General features: G+C 45.2%; 1 protein-coding gene across 3 annotated transcripts in view; it reads right to left on the minus strand.

The window, feature by feature from the left end:
- SCAI (suppressor of cancer cell invasion) overlaps positions 1 to 20,794 on the minus strand; it is an 86,962-nt gene extending 66,168 nt beyond the window's left edge. Inside the window, exons 1-2 of one of the 3 annotated variants that reach the window (XM_081180281.1) lie at positions 20,638 to 20,794; positions 18,188 to 18,232 (exon numbers count right to left, since the gene is read on the minus strand). In XM_081180281.1, coding sequence (XP_081036407.1) covers positions 18,188 to 18,232; positions 20,638 to 20,684 — 92 coding nt within the window. In that variant the 5' untranslated portion in view covers positions 20,685 to 20,794. The remainder of the gene's footprint in view (positions 1 to 18,187; positions 18,233 to 20,637) is intronic. The other 2 variants (XM_081180282.1, XM_081180283.1) reach the window with 2 other exon arrangements.
- Between the last annotated feature and the right edge of the window lie 5,926 nt (positions 20,795 to 26,720).

A 26,720-nucleotide genomic window follows, 5' to 3' on the forward strand; every position in this document is an offset into this window, starting at 1 on the left:
TCAAGGACATCCTCCATTGGCACTGGACACCAATCAGGCTGGCACGAATTAATTCCTCCCTTTCATATTGGAAGGGCTGTGGAAATCTTGGGGCATTTTTTCTTAGCTGGTGGGAATGCCCCCATGTTAAAAAAACTTTTGGAATAGAGTATTGTCACTTATATCTGAAATTACAAGCCAACCCCTTTCTCCAAATCCTGCCTTAGCCCTACTATCTTTGGACACTGAATTCAACTCCACCCTGCACCACAGAGAACTAGTAGGCTTCTTACTGACCACAGTATGACCAACAATAGATCAACGTTAGAAGAACCAGACTGAAATATAAAATAAAAAAGTAATATGTTTGAATGCTGAATGCGAACATTTATGTCTAGAGTCAATGGATAAAACAAACACTATTAGATGTACTGCTAGATGGTGCTTAATGGTTCCTGTATTTATATTTATATCTGTATAAAAACCAATAAAGTTTTGTTAATAAATAAATAAACAAACCAGGCAAAGCAATGAGATCAACCAGTATTAAACTGCAGTACAGATATGAGCTAAGAAATATATGAAGCTTCATTGGATCTTTTTAAAGAAAGAAACTGCCCCCCATAAACCTAACTGAACCTCAATACATTTCACCTACGACAAAATGACCAAAGGGAAGGTCTCTCTGCATTTACTGAAACTGCCAGCATTTCAATCCTGACATGCCGAGAAAGACAGTTGGGAAGAAGGATATAATTACAGGCCCCATTCCTTTTATTCCATATGCATGTTACACTAGCTGGTTTCTCTCTCCCTCACCCATAAATTGCTCCAGCATATAGCAACATGATTTGGACTCAACATTACTATACAGGAGAGGCTAATCCTATCAAGGGTCCTTGACAGAGCTCTTAAGACCCCCCACAGTGTTTAAATGGCAAGGGGGAATGAGAACAGGTCAAGGGAGATTTACAGTTATACTGCAGCTTGCCTTCGGAGCAAGAACCAGTGAAAGGTGCAGACATGTCTACCTGGGATTTGGTTTGCATCTGTAACCCACAGAGCAATTGCTGAAAGTGGTGAAGGGCAATCAAGTAGAAAATCAAGTGTAGAATGCTTCAGCCAGATGTTAAAAGAGGAATCCTAAAGAAGCATTCCGGAGACTTCCAAGGGCTATACGGAAAAGTCTGAGGCATTGCATTTAGCTCCTAGGACTGGAAATTCCCACCACCAACATAGATGTTACTGCTGCTGCAGCTATTTCAAATGCTTTTCTTTGAATATTCCATGGCATCCTCAGTGGCAAATACTTATCTACTCACACCAGAAGTGCACAACTTAAGAAACTATGCCCAAATGACACCATATGTATTTGTTCCCTAGAAGATGCACTCTCTCCTCACTTGGGCAGCTGGATAGTCTGCAGCTCTTGCCCGTTCCTGGTGGCAGAAGCAACTGTTGAATGCTCTGCAATGTAAAAAGAAAAAAAGGAGTCCACTGTCTTCAGAGGTTACTGATGTTGTTGTAACTGTTTCAACTGCCCCTTCTGATTTAGCAACTGTAAGGGGCCTCAAATTTGGTCACTCAAAGAATAAACATACAGCCCATTTCATCTTCTTACCACATCACCATCCTGCAGCAAGTTCAATCCACTGATAGAACAGCAACAGACAGCTCCACACCGGCACAGTATTTTTCTTTTTCCTACTTAACTCCTTGGTGAAGCGAAGATGTTGCTACCACCACGACAGTGTCATGGAGACTCTCTGTTGTTATAATTACAAAGAACCAACATCCTAATAATTATTTTCCTCTAATCACCCACATGGAAAATTGTATGTGTACAGGAGAATGTATTTTTAAAATTAGCTACTCTCTCACAACAACCAAGGTTGGGCGGCACTAGCATAGAGACAAGAAGAGGAACTCCATTCTGAGATCCAGACAGAGTTTCAGGGCACCTCCAGACTCACATTGGTAGCTTGACTGAAGTGAGATGATGGTCCTCCTCCTCAGAGGCCCAACCTGAACAGGAATGCATGCATTCAGGTCCATGAAGAAGCATTTTTGTGAACCAGCTGAGACTCATGATGCAGAGCAGTAATCGTGTGGTTGCAATGACACTAAAAGGGAAAGGGTTTATCAATGCGAAAACAACCACCTCTAGCAAGGAACCACAGCTCTACAGTAATTCACATGCTTTGCTTGAATATCTGGTTACTCCCTTTGCTCCTTCTGCACTATTAATCTGTAGCAGAGCATACCACTTTAAACAGTCATGGTTTTCCCCAAAGAATCCTGGGAAGTGTAATTTGTTAAGGATGTGGAGAGTTGTTAGGAGACTTCTCTTCCTCTCACAGAGTTACAATTCTCAGAGGTTAAATGACCAATTCCTTTTCCAAAGAAACTTTGGGAATTGTAGCTCTGTGAAGAGAAGAGGGGCCTCCTAACAACTCTTGGCATCCTTTACAAACTACACTTCCCAGGCTTAAAGTGGTATGATGGTGCTTTAAATTGGATTGTGCAGGTGGAGCCTCAGTCTCTTCCACTCCTAAACCAAAGAAAGGAGACAGCAGCGGTAGTGGCAACAGAACTGCTGCAGCTCACTTTTAAGCCCACCTCACAACTCAACTCCCAACCCACTAGCTGAAGGAGAACAGCAACAAATCAGAGAAAGACAATGCCACCTCCTCTCCCACTTATGTTTGAGGTGCTGCTGCCTCCATCAGTTAATCCTGCATTTGTCCAACCACCACCCTCAGTGCTTCCTCTTTCAGCACAGTTCACAACCTCTTGTCCAGTCCACATACAAAAGCCAAAGGCTACCAGCATCACTATGGCAGTCTTGACGCCAACTTAATCAGTTCTTCTTTCTTTTGTTTTCTTTTAAACTGAAGTTGCCATTGATTCAATCACTGAGTGATCAGCTTCCCAATTACCCAGACAGGCAGCTGGAAGTCAATTCAACTTCCCATAAAAAGAAATGAGAGGTGGACATCTCTCCTGTCCTGTGCCAAGGGCTTATTTCAAGTAAAAAAAAACAGAGGCCAGAGGTAGAGCTCTGTGTGCACATGCACAAATGCACGTGTGAAGGGTGGAAAAGTGGGGGGGGGGGAGAGACCCAGGGAGTAGTAAAGCCACCGGACTTTGCCTAAAGTGAAATTTCAGGACAAAAATCATGGTAATAAAAAATAAAATAAATAGCAACCAGTAGGGCTGGGCCATATATTGATATATTGTCGATTTGAAGTCCGTTTGTGATATCAGTTTGACAATTTTTGACCTGGCAATATATTGCAAATAATGGAGGCGGGTGTGTGCAATGCAAAAAATCACAATGTAGAAAACACTGTGAAGCCATCCAATGCATCTCTCGATTCTTGCAGCCCCTGTTAACTCTGCCAGCTCAACTCTCCCCTGCTTCCTGCAGGGGGCAGTGAATCACAAGAGCAGGTGTAGGCAAAACTCACCATGCAAGAAAAACTTTGAAGCCAGCCAATGCTTCCACATAGCTCCATCCTTATTTCAGACATCGTGATGCATCAGTATATCATAATATTTAGCTGGAGATATATCACAATGTTGCAAACCAGACATTGCCCAGCCCTAGCAAGCAGTAACCCCCAGTTAGGCACAAGAACATCTGGAAACAGTCAGTTGCCTTAATGATTATCAGCACTTTTTAAAAAATATTGTTTTAACAGCGCACACTGCTTTTATGTTTTATGATATGGCAATATATAAATATTTGTATAAATAAATAGTAATGGAAACCAATAATTATGCTTGTACTCAAGACTGACTGGCCAGGACTGTAGAAACCCCAGCAGTTGAGGCTCACTGTGCCAGATTGTCTCCAAGTTGCAGAATAGAGGAAGGCAGCCAACTCCTTTTGCTGCACATGAGGTGGCAAGATGCCAGTTTCACTCAGAGCAGAGCCAAGTCCTGCCCCCTTGCATTGAGCAGTCAGGAAATGCATCCCTAGGAAGAGCCAAGTTCCTGGAGAGCATTGGAGTGACAGGGCTAATTCTTGCTTCTTCAGAAGGCAGTCCTCTGGGAGGAACAAACTCACTCAAGCTAGACACACAATTAAAACTAGCTCTGGGCAGTCTGTCCAACCATGGTTAAGAGAGAGATCAATCAGGGTTTCATCTGTACCAGACCAGAGCATAACAAGGCCCATGCAAATATCATTTCAGAGGCTCCAAGATCTACTCTGCTAGAAAAGCTCTCCAAATAGTTTTGGGTATATCCCTCTCTGCCAAACCTCATCCATACAGGTGAGAGAGTTACTCTGTTCTATGGAGGAAAGGCAGGATATAATACAAATACATACAGGTTTGATACCAATATAAACTAATCCTACCACTATGCAAATTAAATGAGCTTTCATGGTTTGCACAAGAAAGCTGTATACATATGGCTGTACATCTCAGAATCTATATTGGGGATCAAATATCTGACCTAGATGCAAGGAGGTTTGTAGTCATGTTGGCAAATCCATGCATTCCCCCTCACCCACTCACACATCCTGCAAAGCAATACACCACCACCTCTAATCTGTCAATGGCTGCATTTGCACATAACAGCGAGCCAAGAAGACTGGTGTAATAAACCATACTGTGCACAGGTCTCCATGCTAATGTACTCAGTCCAACTGATCCTGCTTCACTCTTCTCTTGGAGGAAAGGCGTTAGCTTAGTGCTGCACCCAAACCCAGACCAGTGGTTACTTTCTCTCTAGTAGGTTATGACTGCTAGCAAGACTGAAAACTACGGTTTACCAATAGCTAATAGACAGGGGCTAGTTAAGGAGGAACCAACTACAGCACCAGGTTGGGACACAATGAAATTATCAGTGCATTTACTCACTTCTGACAAAAGCAGAGTAAGTCAGGAGTGACTGGGCACTTGGTTTATTAAGCCAAGCTACATGGCTTACTATAACACGTAATAGTGGCTAAGACAGTTGAAACTTAACACTTCCCTTGCAACCTATTCCATGTCTTCTGTGCAAATCTATAACTGTTTTCTCTCATTTATGTTTTCATGGCTAAGTGCTTAGAGGCAGTGTTCCCTTGACTACCAGATGGTAGCTATGACCAGGGGAAAGCTATAATCTTATCACCCTGCTCATGAGTTTTGTAAAGTCACCTGGATGGTTGATTCCAGACTGCAACATTGGCAGTCTGATCCACTTTAGTCTGATCCACTAGGACTGCTCTTCTTCTTTTTTTTGGTCACCATCCTGAAAGAACAACATGGGACTTTTTGGAGTGAACACCACCACCACCCATCACAAATTATAGACACATCCAATACCTGCTGTTCCACCAAGGTATTTGTTGTCCTATCCTACTCTACATCTCAGGAAAGCAGAATACAGTCATACCTCGGAAGTCAAACAGAATTTGTCCCGGAAGCCTGTTCAACTTCTGAAACATTCGACTTTCAAATTGTGGCTTCTGATTGGCTGAAGGAAGCTCCTGCAGTCAATCAGAAGCTGCAGAAGCCCTGCCAGACGTTCGGCTTCCAAAAGAATGTTCAAAAACTGAAACACTCACTTCTGGTTTTCGATCATTCGGGAGCCGGAACGTTTGACTCCCAAGGCGTTTGGGAGCCGAGGTACAACTGCACTGTGGTCTGCTGTTACAGTAGAAGTCGAAATGGATTCCCTCACTGGGCATAAACTTCAAGGTAGCATTTATTTTGGCAGCAAGTTCACATACTTTAGATACAAAGACGTCCACTCAACCTTGTTTGCTTGTTTTTGCCCATGCATAGTCGCCTCTGGCTGTTCAAATGAATGGTGCTCAACACAAAGGGGGCAGAATGCAGGTTAAGGAGAAATGAAATGTTTTAAGGCAGAGAGGGAAAGCCTGTGACCTTGCAGGTGCTGCTGAACACCAAATCCCACCAGTCTTCAGCTAACAGGTCAAGATCAGAGATTATGTATGCTGCTGTCCATCAACATCAGGAGGGCCACAGGTTCCTCATTCCTATCCTTAGAACAGGCATCCCCAAACTTGGCCCTCCAGCTGTTTTGGGACTACAACTCCCATCATCAATAGCTAACAGGATCAGTGGTCAGAGGTGATGGGAGTTGTAGTCCCAGAACAACTGGAGGGTCGAGTTTGGGGATGCCTGCCTTAGAACAAGGCAAGGCAGAGGGGTCTGGTTGTTTTCTGGTTTCCCAGACAAGCAGCAATAAATGACCCTAGTTCTGAGACAGGGATCCCTTTTCAACCCACATTCCCTTGAAGGCACCCCTCTGGGTGGTGGGCAAGGCTAGAAGCATAAAGTGGGTGGAACAATGAACAGTGATTTCACCTTTGCACAGTAGGTTTCTTTCTACACACCCCCAGCAGTCGCCGAGTGTATGACTCTGCTTCCTTGTGGACCACATCAGTGAGGCCAAGAGGTGGGTCTTGTCCTCTGGGCAGCCCAAAACCTCCATACACAGTGCCCAAGCTTAAGCTCTGGAGAGGTCATGTTGGTGCTGTTAACACTGCAGAAACAATGCAGGAGGCAACTGCTACAAGTTACCAGTTTCTGCAGTCACAGCTGGCGCTGTGATTCTCCAGTGGTTTGACCACCCCCAGAGGCACACTCCATTGTCTCTCAAAACATATACTGTAGATGCCAACAATATCACACACCCCTCTACATTGTCCAGGCAAGGAAGCAGCATTATCAGAGTTCAGGGACACATTCTAGTCATGCAAGGTAGGTAACAGACTGGGGAGGGGTATGGACTGGGGAGAAGGGAGCAGGTTTTGCTTAGAAAGAGTCCAGAGGGCCAAAACAGCAAGGTGGTCCAAGGCATTCCAGCACCTGAGGCAAACTTCCCACTGCCAGATTCCCCCTCCCCAGCAGTGGGGCTTTGCTATTGGCTCCTCCCTTCAAGAGAAGTTGCTACAAAGCTGCACCACACTGCTGGGCAAGAGAACAGTTCTCCTCCCACCCGTCAGCAAAGCTGGGTGGCAGAACAACTCCCCTCTTGTTCACTTGGGAGGAGGGGAAGTGTTCTGCAGAGCTTTGCCACCAGCCCCTTAGAGGCCAGGGAGACCAGTAGCAGTCTTCTCTCTCTTCTCCCTCTGACCATCATTGTCCCACCACCAATCCCTGAGCTCTTAGCCTTCTTCCCTTGGGGTTCCCCAGCTGGTTCCTCCCACCATTCTTTTGCATCCAATCCATCTGTGACACTTGTAGACAGAATGTGAAGAGGCGTAAGGAGAGTTTCACTACTTGAAGTTTCAAAAGGTTGATGCCAAGAGTTTTCTGCCAGAGACCAGAGTCCCCAAGACTTGCAAGATGAACTGTTCAATCTCTCAAAGAGCCATCAGTTGTCATTGTTTGTGATAGTTCTACAAATGGACATCCTTAAGACAGGTGCATGGGAGACACGCACCATTTCAGTGAGTGCTGGATCAAAGGCACCAATACCTCTTGATTCAGACTGCTAATTATCTAAAGTCAAATCAAGTATCTTTATTGCGGTCCATAGACCCACAAAACAGTTTCAAAACAAGATACAGTTAAAACAACCAACCAGCAGGCGAAAGAGACCGAGGTAGTCATTTTGTTATGTCTAGAGCATGATAGTCTTTGATTCTTGCGACCTCCGAAAGAAACTTTTCCATGGTCAGTGTAATATCATTTGACCTATCCTCCAGAAGGTATTTAATATGGGAGACTTCGGATTTTTCTGGCAGATTTGCTAGTAAGGGTTTGATCAATTGATCCTTTGCTTGCTCATCTAAAGGTGAAAACCTGGGGTGGGTGGAGCTCTGGAGTGAGACCTCACTCATTAGATAGTGTTGATGGTTGAAATCTTAATTCCAAGGGGAGCTGCCAGAGATTAAAGGCAAGACTAGGAACAGCTAGAAGCCTGATGAAAGTTTGCATCTCTGGGAAGTGGAAAAGATATTGAACTCTTTTTTAGGTTTTAGAAAACCATGATGTTGCAGATCATCTAGGTAACGATGTACGTATGTTCCTGCACCGGTGCCACTAAAACATGGGAAGGCAAACTAAGGCCCAGGGCTGGATCTGACCCAATCACCTTCTAAATCTGGCCCGTGGAGATGGTCTGGGAATCAGCGTGTTTTTACATGAGTAGAATGTGTGCTTTTATCTAAAATGCATCTCTTGGTTATTTATGGGGCATAAGAATTTGTTCACCCCCCAAAAAAATATAGTCCAGCCCCCCCCCCAAGGTCTGAGGGACAGTGGACCAGCCCCTGCTGAAAAAGTTTGCTGACCCCTGCAATAAACCTCGGTAAATCTCCTTGGAGATGAAGAGAGGCCAAAGGTTAAGTCTTGGAAGTGGAGCCGTTAGGTCTCATACATGAAGCACCAATGTCTCCTGCTTATGTGAATATGAAGATACGTGGGGAGACCATTGGTATCTATATATCTCACCAAAACATATGACATATAAGAATTGACTTTAAAGTCTCCATTCTGAATTTGTGTTTGGCGAAGGAATGGTTGGCAGGTTTGAGATAGAGAATTGTGCATGTTTCCCTGTTATTACTTTTTTGGAGCAGTTAACACCACTGAGAATGGGACTATGGCCTCTCTGTTTTGAGGAAACTGGCTCTATGATGTGGATCTCTAGAAGAGGCATAATGTCAATTGCATTCCTTTGATGTATAACTGGATTGAGAGACAGGGGAACTGACACTCCCCCCCCCCCCATTCTTTGAATTCCAAAGCACAGCATGGTACTGGTGTCAAGGGTTCCAGCAATTAGAAGGTGTTAAGAATTGGACATGGGGGCAGGAGGGAGGAATAAAACTGACCACCCAACACATTTTCCACAGAAGGCAGAGTAGAGTCAGGCGGAGATAGGCTGTTGGGAGTGCAAATAATGTCAAAGCTTGGGTGCCCCCCCCCCAATTGCTGCTGCTGCCATATGGGATTGAAATCACTTGCAAGAGCAGGTGGACTTGGAGGAATCAAAGGATTTAGCCTGCTTACAGCTTTTCTTACTCCAGACCAACGGGACCTAGCCCAAAGCTGGCTGTTCTCCTCCCCAGAAAGGAGATTCAAGTGGGCTGGCAAAGGAGGAATGAAGCAATTTGTCCCTCCACCAGCAGCTGATTTCACTTGCCTACATAGAATTCCTGGTCACTTTTGATCACCAGTGAATGGTTCAAAAAACAAGACTGCTCTAGTTCTGCAGAATGCTGCCTTACACCCTTACAGTGAGTCAAGACTTTGGTCCATCTAGCTCAGTACTGTCTGCACTGACTAGTAGCGGCTCTCAAAGATTTCAGAGAGGGTTCTTTCCCAGTCGTATGGAGAGATGCTGGTAATTGAACCTGGGACCTTTTGGATGCAAAGCAGCTGCCCTACCACTATTACCCTGATAAGACGGTTCCAAAGCTGCACTCTTGCTGCTGAAAAAAGCCACAGCAGGATTTACTCCAGAAAGAGATGGAAGCAGCACATACCTTTTTAAAAATTGGAAATTCATAAGGAAGAAAATGTGCTCACAGATAGGATTGGCCCACTAGCTCCTCGTCTGGACGCTTCCACCTCTTTTCCTTCCAGATTTTAGTTTATTGGAATAAGAACACACAAACACACACCACACTTCAATTCCTCGCTGCCAAAACAAGGCTCCTTTTTGCTTGGCTGCTGCCAAGAGCAGATCCCACCCTTTGTAGTTCTGGCACAGCTGATAGAAGGAGCTGGAACCAAATGCCAGAATAACTTGATATTTCAGTTCAAATGTCAGTTACTTTGCAACAACTTACCCAAGGCAAGCAGAGGGACAGTGGGGGATAAAGAAAGAAGAGTTATGTCACTTCCAAAAATGTTTTCTCTTGCCACTACTCTGCCCTGCAAGCAGATGCAACATATCCAATCCAGAGCATTTCCAATCATTCATGCCACAGTCAGAAATGTGAAGATCCAAGCATTACACAATCAGGTTTATCTTGGGTCACAAAATGCACTCTAGGTCTCCAACAGTGACAGTTTATGCCTGTATGATAGCTAAGAGCTAAGAGCATCTCTCATGGATTTGGCCTGCTAAAATCAGCAATAAGATGGCACTGGAAGTCAGCAGCTGGAAGCCCCAGGGTCAAATGCATCCCCCTTCAGTATCTTGAGCTGTCTCATCCCAAATGCAGCTTAAGGATAGTCTGGTGCCTTATGCTCCACCTCAACCATTGAGATCCGCTTGTGCAGAACTTCGGGTGGTTCCCTATGCCACTGACATTTGGTTGACCTTCACTAGGGGCCAAGCCCAGCTGCCAGGCACCTGGGAACTGGGCAGCAGAAGCCTGCTTTCCTTTGCCAATGCACAGTCTGCACTTTGCACTTTAAGGCTCCCAGTTGCACATAAGAATCTGTTGCTCCCCGTGCCTCATACCTGATGTCACATAAAATATGGGGCAAGCAGGCGTGTTTTGGGTAAGGAAATTACAGGCAATATTTGAACCCCTGGTGGGCACAGGGTTCCCCACCCCTCTTCTAAAGGGAAACAGGAAAGAGGAGAGCACTCAATAGTAATATGCTGGGGAAACAAGATGAGAAGTCCTAAAGGTACAAAAAGACGACAGTGAAGAAGAAAAATCAAAAGATGCACAGGTTTCAATCTTGCACATTCTTTAGAGAAACTCTAAATACCCTTGCCATAATGTTCCTGTTTGCCTACTAATAAATGAGAATATGAGCGTTTGTCCTCTCTTTCTCTCTCTCTCGGCTTTGCAGGTTAACTTTCCCAGTCTAGAGAATGGAAAGCTACGAGTATGCCAATGAAGAACAAATGCTGTTCCTTCCAGGAGTCAAAACATGTAATTTTCCTGAGAATGTGGAAGCTCAGAGTGTATATGTATTTGAGTCCCCTCACACCAACAATATTCTTTTCCTTGCTGACTCCAAGGCAAAGATGGTGAGCTGCTCTATTATTGGATGCCACTTTATTTTCCAGGACAATAGTACAGTATATTTCACTCGCTGAATGTTTGCCCAGAGTGAGTACTTGGGCTCTGTTAAGAAAAAGGGGGGTGTCAAATAGCAAAGAAGGTTTCACTGTTTCAGATAACACGAACTCAGGTCTGGTCGAGGCATTACATGCCACACACCCCAAAAGCGATGTATCACTGAAGTGTGGAATTTCTCAAAGTTTTGAAAAAATACACCACCACCAACCCTCTCTCTGTGAAAGCATGGGGAATGGTTGTTGTTGTTGTTGTTTTTAAAACCCCAGGTTGATTTAAGCTGTAGGGCTGCCAGTTTAAATAAGAGTTTGCAGCTTAGTGATAGATCATCTGCTTGTCATGCAAAAGGAAATGGGTTCAATCCTGACATATCCAGTTAGAGCTTGGAGAGATCCCAGTTTTAAATCTTTTGAGAGCCATTGCCAGACAGTGTAGACTGCTGAGCTAGATAGACCAGAGATCTGACTGTGTAAGGCAGCTTCCAGCATTCCTGTTTAATTCAGCCTCTGTATTCAGAACCATGAGTAGTAGAATCTTGATTTATTTTTAAATGAAATGCAGCAACAGAGCACATGATTTGCACACAGAAGATCATAGATTCAATCCCTGGTATCTCAGGGTATGGCTAGGAGAGAACCCCGTCTGACACCCTGGAGAGCTAATGACAGTTAGTGTAGACAATACAGAACTAGATGGACTTGTGGTTTGACACATTATACAGTGGTATCTCGGGTTAAGTACTTAATTTCTTGAAGAGGTCCATTCTTAACCTGAAACTGTTCTTAACCTGAAGCACCACTTTAGCTAATGGGGCCTCCTGCTGCTGCCGCGCCCCCAGAGCACGATTTCTGTTCTCATCCTGAAGCAAAGTTCTTAACCCGAGGTACTATTTCTGGGTTAGAGGAGTCTGTAACCTGAAGCGTATGTAACCCGAGGTACCACTGTAAAGGAAGCTTCCTTTGTTGTCATGTGTCAGATAAATTGGTTCTACAGGGCCAGATATAACGAGCTGGCTACCCTTCTCACAATGGATGAAGACTATCATGGGTGAAGACTATCTGGGACAGTTCTAGGGTAGAGAGAGCCCAGGCAAAGTACCCAGTGGTGGACCCTTCCTGCCTGAGCCACAGGTCAGCAACATCTGGAGGGCCAAAGGTTCCCCACACCTTAGACTGAATTCTAATCTACACTCAGCAGAACAAGTAAAAATATATATTTCTTAATCTTTTTTAAAAAATTCAAGAGTATTTTAAAATAACCAGATTTAATTTTTGCAAAACATGTTAAAAGTATATACTTGCAACATCTAAAAACTGAATCACATATGACTCTAAGGTCCAACAAATTCCTTCATTGACTCACTGACAATTTAATTTCCCTAAAGGTGGAAGTACCAACAAGGGGTTCATCTATCTTGGACCTGGTCCTCACTAACATAGAGGAACTGATTGATGAAGTGGAAGTACTCGGAAACCTGGGAGGAAGTGATCATGTCCTCCTGGGTTTCATGATACAGAGGCAAGGAAAAACTGAGTGTACTCAGACATGCACTCTGGACTTTAGGAAGGTCAATTTCAAAAGGCTTAAGGAGCCACTGAGTGAAATCCCACGGTCAGAAATACTCAATGAATAGGGAATCCAAGATGGATGGGATTTTCTTACGGATGAAATATTGAGGGCCCAAATGCAGACAATTCCAACAAAAAAGAAAAGTGGGAGACATCTAAAGAAACCAGTGTGGCTGCATAAGGAGCTTAAAGATGAGCTGAGATTTAAGAAGGGCATGTATAAGAAATGGAAGAAAGTAGAAATCACAAAGGAAGAATATACAGAAATAGTCAACAGCTGCTGGGAGGTCAGGCAGGCCCAAACTCAGAATGAACTGAGGCTTGCAAGACAGTTTAAAAATAACTAAGTTTCTTTGACTATGTTCAAAGCAAGAGGAAGAACAAGCAAGTAGTAGGTCCTCTGTGTGGAAAGATGGAGAAATGCTATTGGGTGACAGAGAGAAGGCGGAACTGCTCAATACCTACTTTACCTCTGTCTTCACCCAAAAGGAAAGCAGTGCCCAATCTGGTGATAACAGAATAAACAATACGAGAAAGAGCTGCAGCCCAAACAAGGAAAAGAGGTGGTAAGGGAACACCCAGCTACTTTCAAAGAATTCAAATCTCTAGGACCTGATGATCTGCACCCAAGGGTACTAAAGGAGCTTGCAGATGTAATATCAGAGCCTCTGTTTATAATCTTTGAGAATTTTTGGAGAACAGGGAAGGTTCCTATAGACTGGAGGCAAGCAAATATTGTCCCCATCTTCAAAAAGGAGAGAAAAGAAGACTGAGGAAACTACCAACCATGAGATTGACATTGATACCAGGAAAGGTCCTAGAATAGATAATTCAAGAGTTGGTCTGTGAGCTCTTAGAAAAGGATGCTGTGATTACGAAAACCCAGCATGGGTTTCTCAAAAACAAGTCATACCACACAAATCTCATTTCTTTTTTTGATGGGAGTTACAAGCTTGGTGGATCAGGGGAATTCTGTGGACACAGTGTATCTTGACTTTATTAAGGCTTTTGACAAAGAGTCCCATATATTCTTGCAAGGAAGCTGGTAAAATGAGGGTTAGACGAGATAACTGTTAGGTGGATTTGTAGCTGGTTGTCTGACCAAACCCAATGAGTGCTCCCTAATGGTTCCTCGTCATCCTGGAAAAAATGTGGCAAGCGGGGTGTCACAGCCTACCTAGTGGCAGTGAAGTCAGCAAAGAAGGCATATATTGCTGCCTCCATTGCATCCTCATTATGTCATCAGGCAGAGTTTTTCCAGGTTGTACAGGCCCTTTTGTCTGGAGCACAATCTAGTCCTGTTGTGTTGGATTAGTTTTAGTTGGTAAGGCTTCAGGAGGTAGACAAGGTGCCTTCTCTGCAGTGGTTCCCCGTCTGTGGAATGCTCTCCCAAGCGAAGTTTGCCTGGCACCTTCATTATACACCTTTAGGCGCCATTGTTGTTCAACATCTTTATAAATGACTTGGAATTGAGGTGGTGCTCATCAAACGACAACAAACTGGGAGGGGTAGTGCCCCAGAAGACAGAATCAAGATTCAAAATGGTTTTAACAGATTGGAGAACTAGGCCTGAAGTAACAAAATAAATTTGATTAGAGACAAATGTAAGGTTCTGTACTTAGGCAGGAAGAACCAGATGCACAAATATTCAATGGGGGACACCTGGCTTACACTGTTCGAAATTAACTAGTCGCCAGTCATTATTTGTGACTCAAGAGAGCCATCTAGCAACCAAATTAAGATTTGCAGTCACCTTGTTTGCCAGTGAAATAAACTCCCCTGCAGGTGAGCAACTAAGCTTTTCCATGCTACTCCCCTGAAGATTTTTGATGTGCTAAAGAGACTCCAATGTGGCACTGTTTGCATAAGTAAACAAGCAACCTGCAAGGCTCTCTTGGGGGTAGGGAGCAGGAGGGGAGATTAAAATCCTAAGCAGGAAACAAAGCAAACTGCCATACAGCCCACCCACCCCCATTGCTCCCTCTGTCTCTTTTTGCTTTTGTTCCACTGTTAATGAGGCACCAGGTTTCAGCTTACTTTATTTGACAATAAGTTTACTTTGTTTGTTTGTGGACATTTCTTTCTTGTTTACATAATGAGGTGATGGAAGTCTCCTTGGGAGAGGTTTGGGACCTCCTTTCTTCCCCCAATATTTAGTAGAAATATTATGGCATTTTAAAACTTAACACATTTAAACCCACTTAGTAAGTCTGGCATCTTGTTGTCCCATTGGCTGGGACAAGAAAACACTCTTGAGAGGACATGGGCACCCATCAAGGGAGAGGGGGAGGAAGGTGCTTACATTAATCTTTTAATGTTTTAAAAGATTTTCAGATTCTGGATATTAAAAGGAAGGCCTTCAAAATGCACTAACATTTACACAGTTAGTTTGCCACAGTAAATGTGGCATCCCAGGTACCCAGAACCTTTCATGTAACAGAACTTTGAAGGCTCGGGTATACAGGCAGTCCTGCAAAAAAAGAAGAAGTAAAAAAAAAATTATCTTGTGAATGGAGACTACTGCTCAAAAATAATGAATCCCAATCTCATTTGCTTGGATCTATTTCAGGAAGATCTATTTCAGTGTAGAAATGGTTAGGATTGTGCTGTTAGGCCTGTTCTTCTAAGAAGTTTGGTTATAACAGGCATATTTAACTGTGACTGCAGTACTTGCTGAAGCTGCAACACATATTGAGCGCTCTCTCTCTCTCTCTCTCTCTCTCTCTCTCACACACACACACACACACACACACACACACACGTATTTATAAATGCTTACGGTTAGCCACTATTGCTGAGGCTGAGCCCCATTTATGTTTGTGGTGTCAAATTAAGAACTGCTATTAAAAATGTGTTATTAACAACCTGTCACTGATATAAATTGTGTATTGGTTTATGTGCGTCAAAAAAAATAAATAGAAAGTGCTGCTGTAATTGGGGGGGGGTGTGACTAGCCATTCTGCTTTTACCCCTGTAACCCAGGTTCCAGGAGCCATTTGGCTCCTAGCTTTTCTATCTCAGTTTCTAACACTTCTGGCTTACTAGTACTACATGTGAATCAGATCTAGGAGTCTTCATGGACCACAAGCTTAAGTCAACAGTGTAATGCAGCAGCAAAAATTACTAATGCTATTCTAGACTGCATCAACAGAAGTATAGTGTCCAGATCAAGTGATAGTACCTCTCTATTCTGCTTTGGTCAGCCCAACCAGATGATCAAGGGTCTGGAAACAAAGCCTTATGAGGAATGGTTGAAAGAATTGGTAAGTTTAGCCTGAATAAAAGGAGACTGAGGGGAGATATGATAACCATCTTCAAATATCTTAAGGGTTGTCACATGGAAGAGGGAACAAGCTTGTTTTATTCAGCTCCAGAGGGTAGGACATGAATCAATGGCTTCAAGTTACAAGTAAAAAATATTCCGATTAAACATCAGGAAGAACTTTCTGACAGTAAAAGCTGACTGACAATGGAACAGAGTCCCTCGGGAGATGGTGGGCTCTCCTTCCTTAGAGGTTTTTAAGCAGAAGTTGTATGGCCATCTGTCAGGAATCCTTTAGTTGAGATTCCTGCAATGCAAGGGGTTGGACTAGATGACCCTTGGGGTCCCTTCCAACTCTACAATTCTATAACTATTGCTCTACCATTGAGATTTTCCACACCACCACCATCCTATAATGCACTGCAGGTGAGCTACATGGCCAGAGGTTTAGGATTATGATCTTAGGCTGTACAAAAGCTCAATTAATTGCACATCAGGCAATATACAAATTTCAGAACAGGAAACCTGACCGGGTACAGAAAAACAGAGCCCAGTGTCTTAGGAAAACTCCAGAACACAGACCTGCCTGCATTCCCATGTAATTCACTGGGCAATCTGTTTTTTCACAACAGAATTCACAAGATGGCCTCTTGGGAGTTCTGCTTGGGCCACATGTAAATGGGCCCAAACCTCAAAACTATAAATTGCACCTGCAAAACTACAGGAGGTTCAGCTCAGTTCTTGGGGCACCAGCACAACACAGCTCCCAATAGTCATAATCTTAACAATTTTGCCCAAAGAGAATTTTCAACCTGACAGTGCTGGAAAACTGCTAGTAACATTACACAGCAAACACTTGAAAGAAAATAAGATGCAGAAACCCGAGCCACTTGTAGAATCAATAATGCCATCAAGCAGAGGTGGGTGAAGGAGCCAGGAGAGTGGCAGCTAGGAATCCATGCAAAACATCTGCTTAATAATGAAACCTTCAAAAAGCATCTACTGCATTTCCCCCCACCCCATTGCTGCCTCCTCCTCCAGAGGAGTCAGTGTGTGCACTCTCTCTCTCTCTCTCTCTCTCTCTCTCTCTCTCTCTCTCTCTCTCTCACACACACACACACACACACACACACACACACACAAACTCACCTGCAAACCCTTCGGGATTCCCTTTGCTTTCTACACCTTTGTGGATACACAGAGAGAGCATCCTGCTCAAATGGCGGTGGGGTGGGAGGGAACACAAACCTGCTACCTAAAGCTCTTCAGCTATGGCAGAGCACTCCAGGAATGCAAGGCAAGGTCTCCTGACAAATAGCAGAGACTAGGGGGGAGGGGGGTTGCAAACTTCTCAAGCCTTTCCACAGCATACACTGCCCAACAGACTTTCCTACCACAGTTCACAACAGCATGCATCACACACAATTTTTTCAGGTAATATTTTTCAGCCATTGCCCACAGCTGCCTCTCTTCTTCTTCTTTTGCAAAGCAATCCAGACACCAACAAAAAGGGCAAGTCTGTGAGTGCAGCCAGCCAGCAGACCAGCGTTCAGCAGAGAACTCACATAGGAAGTGTTGATTCTCATGCATGCATGCAAGGAGCTGATGTCATTTCAGTAACTGGGGTGGAAGGTATGTTTTTCCAGCAGTAGGTAAGGGGGGGGGGAGGGAGACTCCAGAACACTCAAGAGTCTTACATGCCAGAGGCTGTTTACAACACGTATTTTAAAGGGGGGCAGATAAAACCTGTGGAATAAGCCCATTGCTACACACCAGGGAGTGATGCTTTGGTACAGAAATTAAAACCCTAGACTGAAGAATGGGAAGCCAACAGGAAGTGCAGCCAATATGACTGCAGTGTACATTTCCAGACAAGGCTCTTCTAAGTCAAAGAGAGATGCAGAAATGAGTGTACATAAACACTGAGAAACACACTCCCTTGAGTGTTTTCCTTTTTTTGGGGGGGGGGGGGAGCATACATCCAAGAAGATGGATTGTTCCCTCTTAAGAGATTCCTCCTCAAGATTTGAGGGGTGAGGCAATTAATTACTTTCCTGTAACTAGCACTAAGTAAAATCTCTCTCTGCAGTTACAACCCCGTTTAGAATTAAGAGCCAGTCAAGGGGTGCAGTTCCATCTTTATCTTCTCCAGGGCAACGGCAACAGGAAAATAAACAGAATCTGTTCACCTATCAGTTCAATTTTTCAAACCAATCCCAAACATCTTTTCTGTGCCCCTCCCCCCCCAACCACCACACAAACAAACAAACAAGCAAGCAAACAAACAAACAAACACATACACAGAGACACACACAAAGGCACTACTACGGTAACAGGGAAAGCAAGATCGATAGAGGCTACTGAATCTGTCAGCACTAAATTGGGGAAGGGTCTGGAGGAAAGAGATGCCCATCCTCTTACCTGCTTTTGCGTCTGCGATGGGGCTTCTCTGCCAGGCCTGTGGTTCTGGAGCGGGGGCAGGGAGAGAGAGAAGGCAGTGACAGAGGGCTGCGGGGACAAACAAGGACAGGACGACAACCCCACTCCACCCAAGACGAGCACACATCAACAGCCACCTCCACAATCACAGCTTACATACTTGCCTGTGTTTGACAGAACATTACATTCAAAGACATCTTAAGCATTGGAGAGCAATGGGGATCAATGGGTGCAAAGCAAAAGGCTTCTCTCCTTAGGAGATCATGCGACTCCCACATGAGACAGGTGTCACCCTTATTTGGAGTCTTTTCTTCCCTATACACACAGAAGCAAAGAACGGATCACTTACACCTTTCCTAGCCCACAAGAACATTGCCCCTATTTTGTAGTGACTTTGCTCCAGGTGGCACTGGGTAACAGCCATGCCACCCCCTCTTGAGGACTCCAAGTTCTTTACCCGTCAGTGCCCATACCTATTCATAGGTCACTTCACCTTGCACCCAGTGCAACAATATCCCTCCACTCAATATATGTCACACACCTTTGACCCAAAGATGAGCTGTTCCTTGGCCAATGAGACTGACACCTAAAGCAGTATCCTCCACAGCTCGGCACCCTTCCTACACCTATTCAAGGTCAACGACAGCCCACCAACCATACCTATGACCCAAATCTTTCTCTTGACCATCACCTTACCAACACCACCAGCATCCACATGAAGCCTGTATCTTCAATGGTCCCATCCCAAGCCTCCTGTTCCCACAGCATCCTACAAAGCAAACTGTCTATATCCTCTGCACCCGAAATTCAGGATAATTCATTGCAAAAATTCCACCTGTCACATACAGTGCACCTACAAGCAACACCCCAAACATTAAACTCTCAATCCAAATCCCTCACAGTACAGTTATTCCAACACCTCAAACACCTCTGCCCCCAACTTCCAACCCCACTCCCCCATATCCAGAGTTCTCATACCACAAATCTCTGAAGTAACCACATTGCCCCACTCCCCCACACCTTTCTACCCAAACCCCCTAACTCTTCCCAGCACCCTCATGCTTCTCTAATTCCCAATATTACACAACCCAAACAAACCTCCAAAGCAGCCTCAACCCCTTAAAAATGTACTTCCCTTTCAACTCAGCCTTTACTCACCCTTTAGACCCCAAACCCATAAAACAACTCTAACCCTTCTGGTGCCTTCTCCCCTTCCTATCCCTGGCTCCTCAACCCCCAATTCTCTCTAGGCTCCAACCCATCACTTCTCTACCAACATCCCTTCATACCCCAAACCCTTCCTAATTCTGCAGACAGACTCCAAATGTGAGGGCCATATTCTCTCATAAGCCACCCTTTTGGGGCAATGTTCCTGTTATGCCTGGGGCCATAGGAAAAAGTGGAATGCAATCATCAACCTACCACACTCTTTTACTTCTAACTCGCACACAACCCCCCTCAAAGGAACCTCACCACCCCAAGTCATGCTCCCCCAAGTCATGCTCCCCCAAGTCATGCACATTTTTCCAGACACCCCACAACTCAGCCCCTCAAGGTGAAGGCCTCTCTCATTGCCCCTATCCTTCACTCCTCTGCCCCTGTTCATGCCTAAGCCAAGTCCCTCCATACTTCAGCATATAAACCCTCAGCACAGCCCGCAAACCAACTCAACCCCTAATTCACACATCCCAAGACAACCCTCAATCCATCCAATAGCCCTTCGCCCCTCATGCATCTCATACCCCAAAACTCCTCACTATACCCCTTTTCCCCCAACCCCCCCCCCACATCTCAGCCTTCAATTGCAATTCACTCTATAGACCCCAAGCTTCCTTTCAGTAACCCTGGACCCCTCCCCATGCCCCCCATGTTAGCATACAATCCCCTAACATAGTCCACAGCCCATGATAATGTTCCACTCCTTACTCTCACGTATCTAACCCCATCCCACTAGGCAACACCCCTCAAATCAGATGACCCTCCCATACCCCCAAAGCCCTCCCCATACCCACAATACCCCTCCCCATGCCCGCTCTCTCCTCCAGCCTCCTCATGCCCAACTCCGGCGCCCCAATCCCTGCCCAGACGACTCCCAGTCCATCCATGCTCACCCTTCTCATGCCCCGGACCCTTCGCCATCTCCCTTTCTCAGCCCCCCAACTACCACACGCCCTGCGCCCCACAAGCTCCCAGCAGACCCTCAAGGCATCGGGAAGCCCTTTCCCCAACCCCCCCCCCCCGCACACCCTTTCCCCTCCTCAGCCCCACCACGTCCACACGACCTAGACGCCCCCAATGCACCAGAAATCCCACTGCCCCTCACCATCGCCCCCATCTTACACACGCCAAAAAAAAAACCTCGCTGGAAGGGACGCTTCCCACAACCAACCCCACACCCGCTCCACCTTCGGCCCCTCCCACGCGTCGCTTACCTGGAGGCCGGGCCGGTGCGGGGCTGGCGAGCCGCCCCTCTCACCATCCGCGCTCCCGAGCGAGGATGGAGCTGCGGCAGCGGCGGCAGCGGCGGCGGAGCCTGCTCGCTCCCTCCCTCGCTCGCTCGCTCTCGGCTGGAAGGGAGCGATGCCTCCACCTCAGCCTAACCTGGGCACGGCCTCGCTCGGCCCGCCCCCGCCGCGCCACTCCGGCGCCCTCATTGGCCTCGCGGCCCAGGAGAAAGCGTCCGATTGGCTGGGCTCGCCGCCGCTCTCGCCTCTGAGTCTCCAGGCACTCGCCCTCAGAAGGGAGAAGCGGGAGGGGGGACGGGGGGGTGAGGGGTGTCACAGAGCGCCATCTTGAGGGCAAAGCGAGGCGTTGCTCTGAAAGGAGAGGCAGGTTTAACGTATCCTGCTAATCTGTTTTAACGGGTGTTTTTTTCCTTTCAATTTTGATATCTAACTTTTGATATTTTAAAAAGTTGTTGTAACCCGCCCTGGGACAAGCTGGTGAAGGGCGGGTAATAAATGTATATGATGGAGGTGGTGGTGGTGATCATTCCTGCGAACAGCAGGGAGGAATGGCTGAGTGGGATGGGTGTGGGATTTTCCATATACAGTATAATCTGATATCTTTATAATCATGATATGCTAATATAGTGAACTCAGTTATCCCAAGTGTGAGTCCATTTGCAGCCGAAACGTAAACCACCATGCACAAGAACAGGCTTGAGGGGGGACCCTCAAATTTTGCAGAAGTATAAAAAAATTATCTGGGGGTTGGGGGGGTAGAGAAACCCCAAAACAGCACAAAGAGGTGTGAGTATGCTCGGTGGCAGATAATGCTGAGGCATGCACACGTTGGTGGGGGGAAGAAAACCAAGGGGAAGTTGAATGGAGTATCCTGGACCCTTAGCCAACCCAGAATGAAACCACTGGAAGAAGTAAGAAGCCAAGTTACTGACAGGCTACAGTATCACCAATTACATGATATGTTAAATTAGATAAGAAAAATTGTTTTTTAGACCAAAGCTCCTCAATCTGAAAAAGAGCTATGGACGAACATGGAAAAATTATTGTCCAAAATGTATAAACTAATATTGTTGTTGTTGTTTAGTCGTGTCCGACTCTTCGTGACCCCATGGACCAGAGCACGCCAGGCACTCCTGTCTTCCACTGCCTCCCGCAGTTTGGTCAAACTCATGCTGGTAGCTTCGAGAACACTGTCCAACCATCTCATCCTCTGTCATCCCCTTCTCCTTGTGCCCTCCATCTTTCCCAACATCAGGGTCTTTTCCAGGGAGTCTTCTCTTCTCATGAGGTGGCCAAAGTATTGGAGCCTCAGCTTCAGGATCTGTCCTTCCAGTCAGCACTCAGGGCTGATTTCCTTCAGAATGGATAGGTTTGATCTTCTTGCAGTCCATGGGACTCTCAAGAGTCTCCTCCAGCACCATAATTCAAAAGCATCAATTCTTCGGCGATCAGCCTTCTTTATGGTCCAGCTCTCACTTCCATTCATCACTACTGGGAAAACCATAGCTTAACAACTATTATTGTAATGGGAAACAAAAGATGAGCTGGTTAAAGCATTGAATACCCACTGGGCAGTGGATATAGGATATAATATAGACTTAAACCTCTGGGAGAAACTTTGGAAGAATGATCTGAAATTTACTGCATGCCACACACTGAAAAAGAATTATATGAAAATTATCCATAGATGGTATTTAGCTCAGATTGTCTAAGGTGTATTATGTGGAATCGGACTTATGTTGGAAATGCAAGAAGTAGAAGGAACTTTCTCCCACGTGTGGTGGACGGTGTGATGGCCTGGGATTCCGATTCGGAGGATGAAACAGAGGAATCCCAGCCTGCACAGGAGTCCCCGCCTCCAGGGCCGGCTGAACTGGGGCAAGGCCTAGATGCTGAAGAGCCTGCACCTGTGGCAGTGCATCAGGAGCTGGCCCCAGGTGAAGCCCTTCTGGCCCCAGAGGGGCTTGATGACTCAGTGGCCACAGGTGAGCCTCCTCCAGGGCCCAGTAACCCTTCGGCTTCTCCTGATCTGCAGAGGCTTAGGGCAGAGAGGCGAAGGGAACTGGTTGCCCCCAGGAGGAGTGCTCGCCTTAAGGCCAGAGGAGGCGGGGCTCCTGGGGGCCGGGACCGCCCCTGGCCTTAGAAGAAGATAAAGCCCGGTCAACCCGGCCCCAGGTTGCGGGAGCAACGTTGTTGTTGGCTTCGGACCTTCCTGTGTTCCTGATCCCTGCTCGGCCTCCTGTTCCTGACTATCCGGTACTCCTGTTCCCTGCTCGGCTTCCTGTTCCTGACTATCCAGTACTCCTGTTCCCTGCTCGGCCTCCTGTTCCCGACCATCCGGTGTTCCTGTTACCTGCTCAGCCTCCTGTTCCAGTGTTCCTGTTCCCCGCCCGGCTCTCTGCATCGGACCTCGCTCCTCTTCGTGTGGACTCTGCTACACTCACGGTTCCTTACCCCCGGGACCAGCACAGACATGCAAAAAAGTTAAAGTATATTGGGAAATGATATATAATGAGATGAAAAAAATGTTTAAAACAACTCCCCCCCCAAAAAAGAGGCATTTCTGTTAGGAATTGTTCAGACAGCTGTTCCCAGGAGTCAGAAGAACTTAATTCATGTATGCTACAACAGCGGCTCAGAATTTGTTAGCCCAAAATTGGAAAGTGAGATTGGTCCCTAGTAAGGAAGATTGGCAACTTAAGATAATAGAATATGCAGAATTAGCAGATCTAACAAGTAGAACAAGAGAACAAGAAGAACAGGTATTTAAAGAGTATAAAAATTTTGTCGAGTATATTGAAAATAATTGTGCACAGTTAAAAACGCTGGCAGTATTAAAGTAATTCGACAGTATAAATATTTTGAACTGATGTAAGATAGAAAAATTAAATTACAGTAGAAGGATATATTTAAATGTGCAGGAATGGTGGATAAGTTAAATGAACCTTGGAAGGTGTGGGAAGTCAATGAACCCATGGTATAATAAAATGTTTAATTTAAAATGTAAAATTTGAAAAATTAATAAACATTATTATAAATAAATAAGTTCATAATGCATCTCCATGTCCAGAAGATTGTCCCCTTCCAAACATTAAGAAAGGAGGGAAACAGAGAAAGAAAAAAACTAGGAACAGAGCAATGTAGAAAAAAAATCCTTATATTGAGTCAGTCAAGCCATTGGCTCATTTAGCTTAGTTTAGTGGTTAAAAGGTAAAGGACCCATGACAGTTAAGTCCAGTCGCGAACGACTCTGGGGTTGCGGTGCTCATCTCGCTTTACTGGCTGAGGGAGCCGACGTTTGTCTGCAGACAGTTTTTCCGGGTCATGTAGCCAGCATGACAAAGCCGCTTCTGGCAAAACCAGAGCAGTGCCCGGAAACACCGTTTACCTTCATTTTGATGTGCTTTCGAACTGCTAGGTTGACAGGAGCTGGGACTGAGCAATAGGAGCTCACCCCATCGCGGGGATTCCGATTGGCAAGCCCAAGAGACTCAGTGGTTTTGACCACAGCGCCACCTGGGTGCCTAGTTTAGTGGTTAGACACAGCCATTCTCAAACTTGGATTCGTATGTTGTTGAACTACAGCTCCCAGCATTCCCAGCCAGTATGGCCAGGGATGATGGGAGTTGTAATTCAAGAACATACAGGGACCCAAGGTTGAGAAAGTCTGAGTTAAAGGATTGGACTAGGAGCTTGGAGATGAAATCCCCACCTGGCCAATATGAAGCTCACTGGGTACCCACTGGCCAGTCATCAACTCTTAGCCAAACCTACATCACAGGGTTGTTGTGAGCATATTTTACAGAGTGGAAGAGCTATGTATACACCTGGAGCTTCTTGAAGGAAAGGTGAGGTATAAATAAATAAGTAAACAATACATGTCCCTTACCCTGACTGGCAGCAGCTGTCCAGGGTTTCAGACAGGTTTATCTCCTAACCCTAACTGCAGATGCCAGGCATGATAATGATTCATTCAATTTCTTACCCTTGCTTCACCAAAAGGTCCCAGAGCAAGTTACAGCAATTGAAAAATACAATAATTAAAACTGTTGAAAACAAAATAAAAAAATTCCTTCCAGTAGCACCTTAAAGACCAACTAAGTTAGTTCTTGGTATGAGCTTTCGTGTGCATGCACACTTCTTCAGATACACACTGTGTATACACACTGTGTATACACACTGTGTATCTGAAGAAGTGTGCATGCACACGAAAGCTCATACCAAGAACTAACTTAGTTGGTCTTTAAGGTGCTACTGGAAGGAATTTTTTTATTTTGACTATGGCAGACCAACACGGCTACCTATCTACTGTTGAAAACAAATCAGTCACCAGAATTTTACCTGGAATCTTCTGCATGCAAAGCTGATGCTGTATAGTCAAGCTACAGCCCTTCCTCTAAAGTAGCCGTTTGTCCTGCTGTACAGAGGGTAGTCCTCTATTTGAAAGACTGGCAAGGAACAGTTCTCTATTTTCCAGGCTGTCCAGTGCAAGTCCAGTTTAAAGGATCATAAGAAGGGAAAGCAGCATTGCTCTTTGTTTTAAAAATTTTGGGTACACACACATAGCAGACACACCACAGAAAACCAATCATTCACCCTTCAAATTTAAGAAAAATTAATTGAGGAAAATTACACATTATTTTAGCACACAGAACAATCCCAAAAGCCATCTTGGCTTTTCAAATTATGGTACTCTAAATATTTCCTGTGAAGAAGGAGATATATTGGAGAAACCTTTCCCAGTACAGTAGTTATTTTCACTTATGAATCCTTCAAATCCTGTCTTAAAGGCATATTTGTGTATGAACAGGGTGGGCTTGTGAACTGGATTCAAGAACTAAAGTATTTACAATCACAAAAGAATGGCCAGGCTGCCCAGGCATAGCTGTCAAAGTTTCCCATTTTTTTAAGGGAAATTCCCTTATTCCGAATAGGATTCCTCGCAAGAAAACGGAAAAGTTGACAGCTATGTGCCCAGGTAATGCAATCAGCAAAACATTATCAGGTATCCTGGCAGCCAGGGGAGAAGTCGCACTCAAATTTCTGTTGCAGACTGCCTCCTGTGATGTATGTCCCTTGGGGAGTTGGGCAGCAAAAGCCACCCCCCCCCCCATTTTCCTACAACACCTTGGTTACCCATTGACAGTGAGCACTAGCAGTGTTGCATTAATGCAGTCTAGAGATGCAGCCTCAGTGCAACATCTTGTGTGCATCCATGCCACAGTGTTGTCCACATCATAATGATCTTGCATTTCTATATTGTAAACAGCCCTGAGAGCCTTTGATGAAGTGTGGAATATAAATCTAACGAATAAAATTATAAATAAATGACTTATGATGTTATCCATAAGGATTGGGCTGTGAGAAAGCTCATGTAGTCTTCCTGTTAGAATCCTCAATGCTAAGCAAATTTGCTCAAGCAGAGGTGGGATTTATTTATTATTAAGTTTCTTGACCGCCTGCCATCCAAGGATCACAGGGCATTTTACAATATAAAAACACAAAAATACATAATGTTACAGCTTTGGGGGTACCAGGCTGTTCTTATGTTCTTAAGGTCACATTCCAGCCAGGCCAAATAACTCAATGAGGCTGGTAAGAGGTCCAGCCTGGTGAGAGCTGTGATTTGAATAGGGTGTGTGGTCTGAGAGGCCTGAGGAGCAGAGAGAGAGGCCCAGAGGGCCACATTTCCCCACTCCATGCCTGAGGTCCCGTCCCCATACCCATGTAAAGAGTAATGTTCAGGAGAACTCAATTCCAATGAAACAACACACACAGCATCAGACTGCACATTGCCATTTTAGATGTTCCTGCTAAGTATATCATAACCGATGCATGACAAATTCCCAAGGAGACAATGATCCCGAGATGCATGTCAACAGTTGCTAGTTGAAAAATGCTAAATCTTGATTTCTGAAGATAATATTCATGACTGCATTGTATCATTGTGTTTTTTATGAGACCATCTCCAGAAGAGTAGCAGTACTGTAAAAGGTAAAGGGACCCCTGACCATTAGGTCCAGTCGTGGCCGACTCTGGGGTTGCGGCGC

The sequence above is a fragment of the Podarcis bocagei genome (assembly GCF_964188305.1).
Source record: "Podarcis bocagei genome assembly, chromosome: Z".
Taxonomy (NCBI): Eukaryota; Metazoa; Chordata; class Lepidosauria; order Squamata; family Lacertidae; genus Podarcis; species Podarcis bocagei.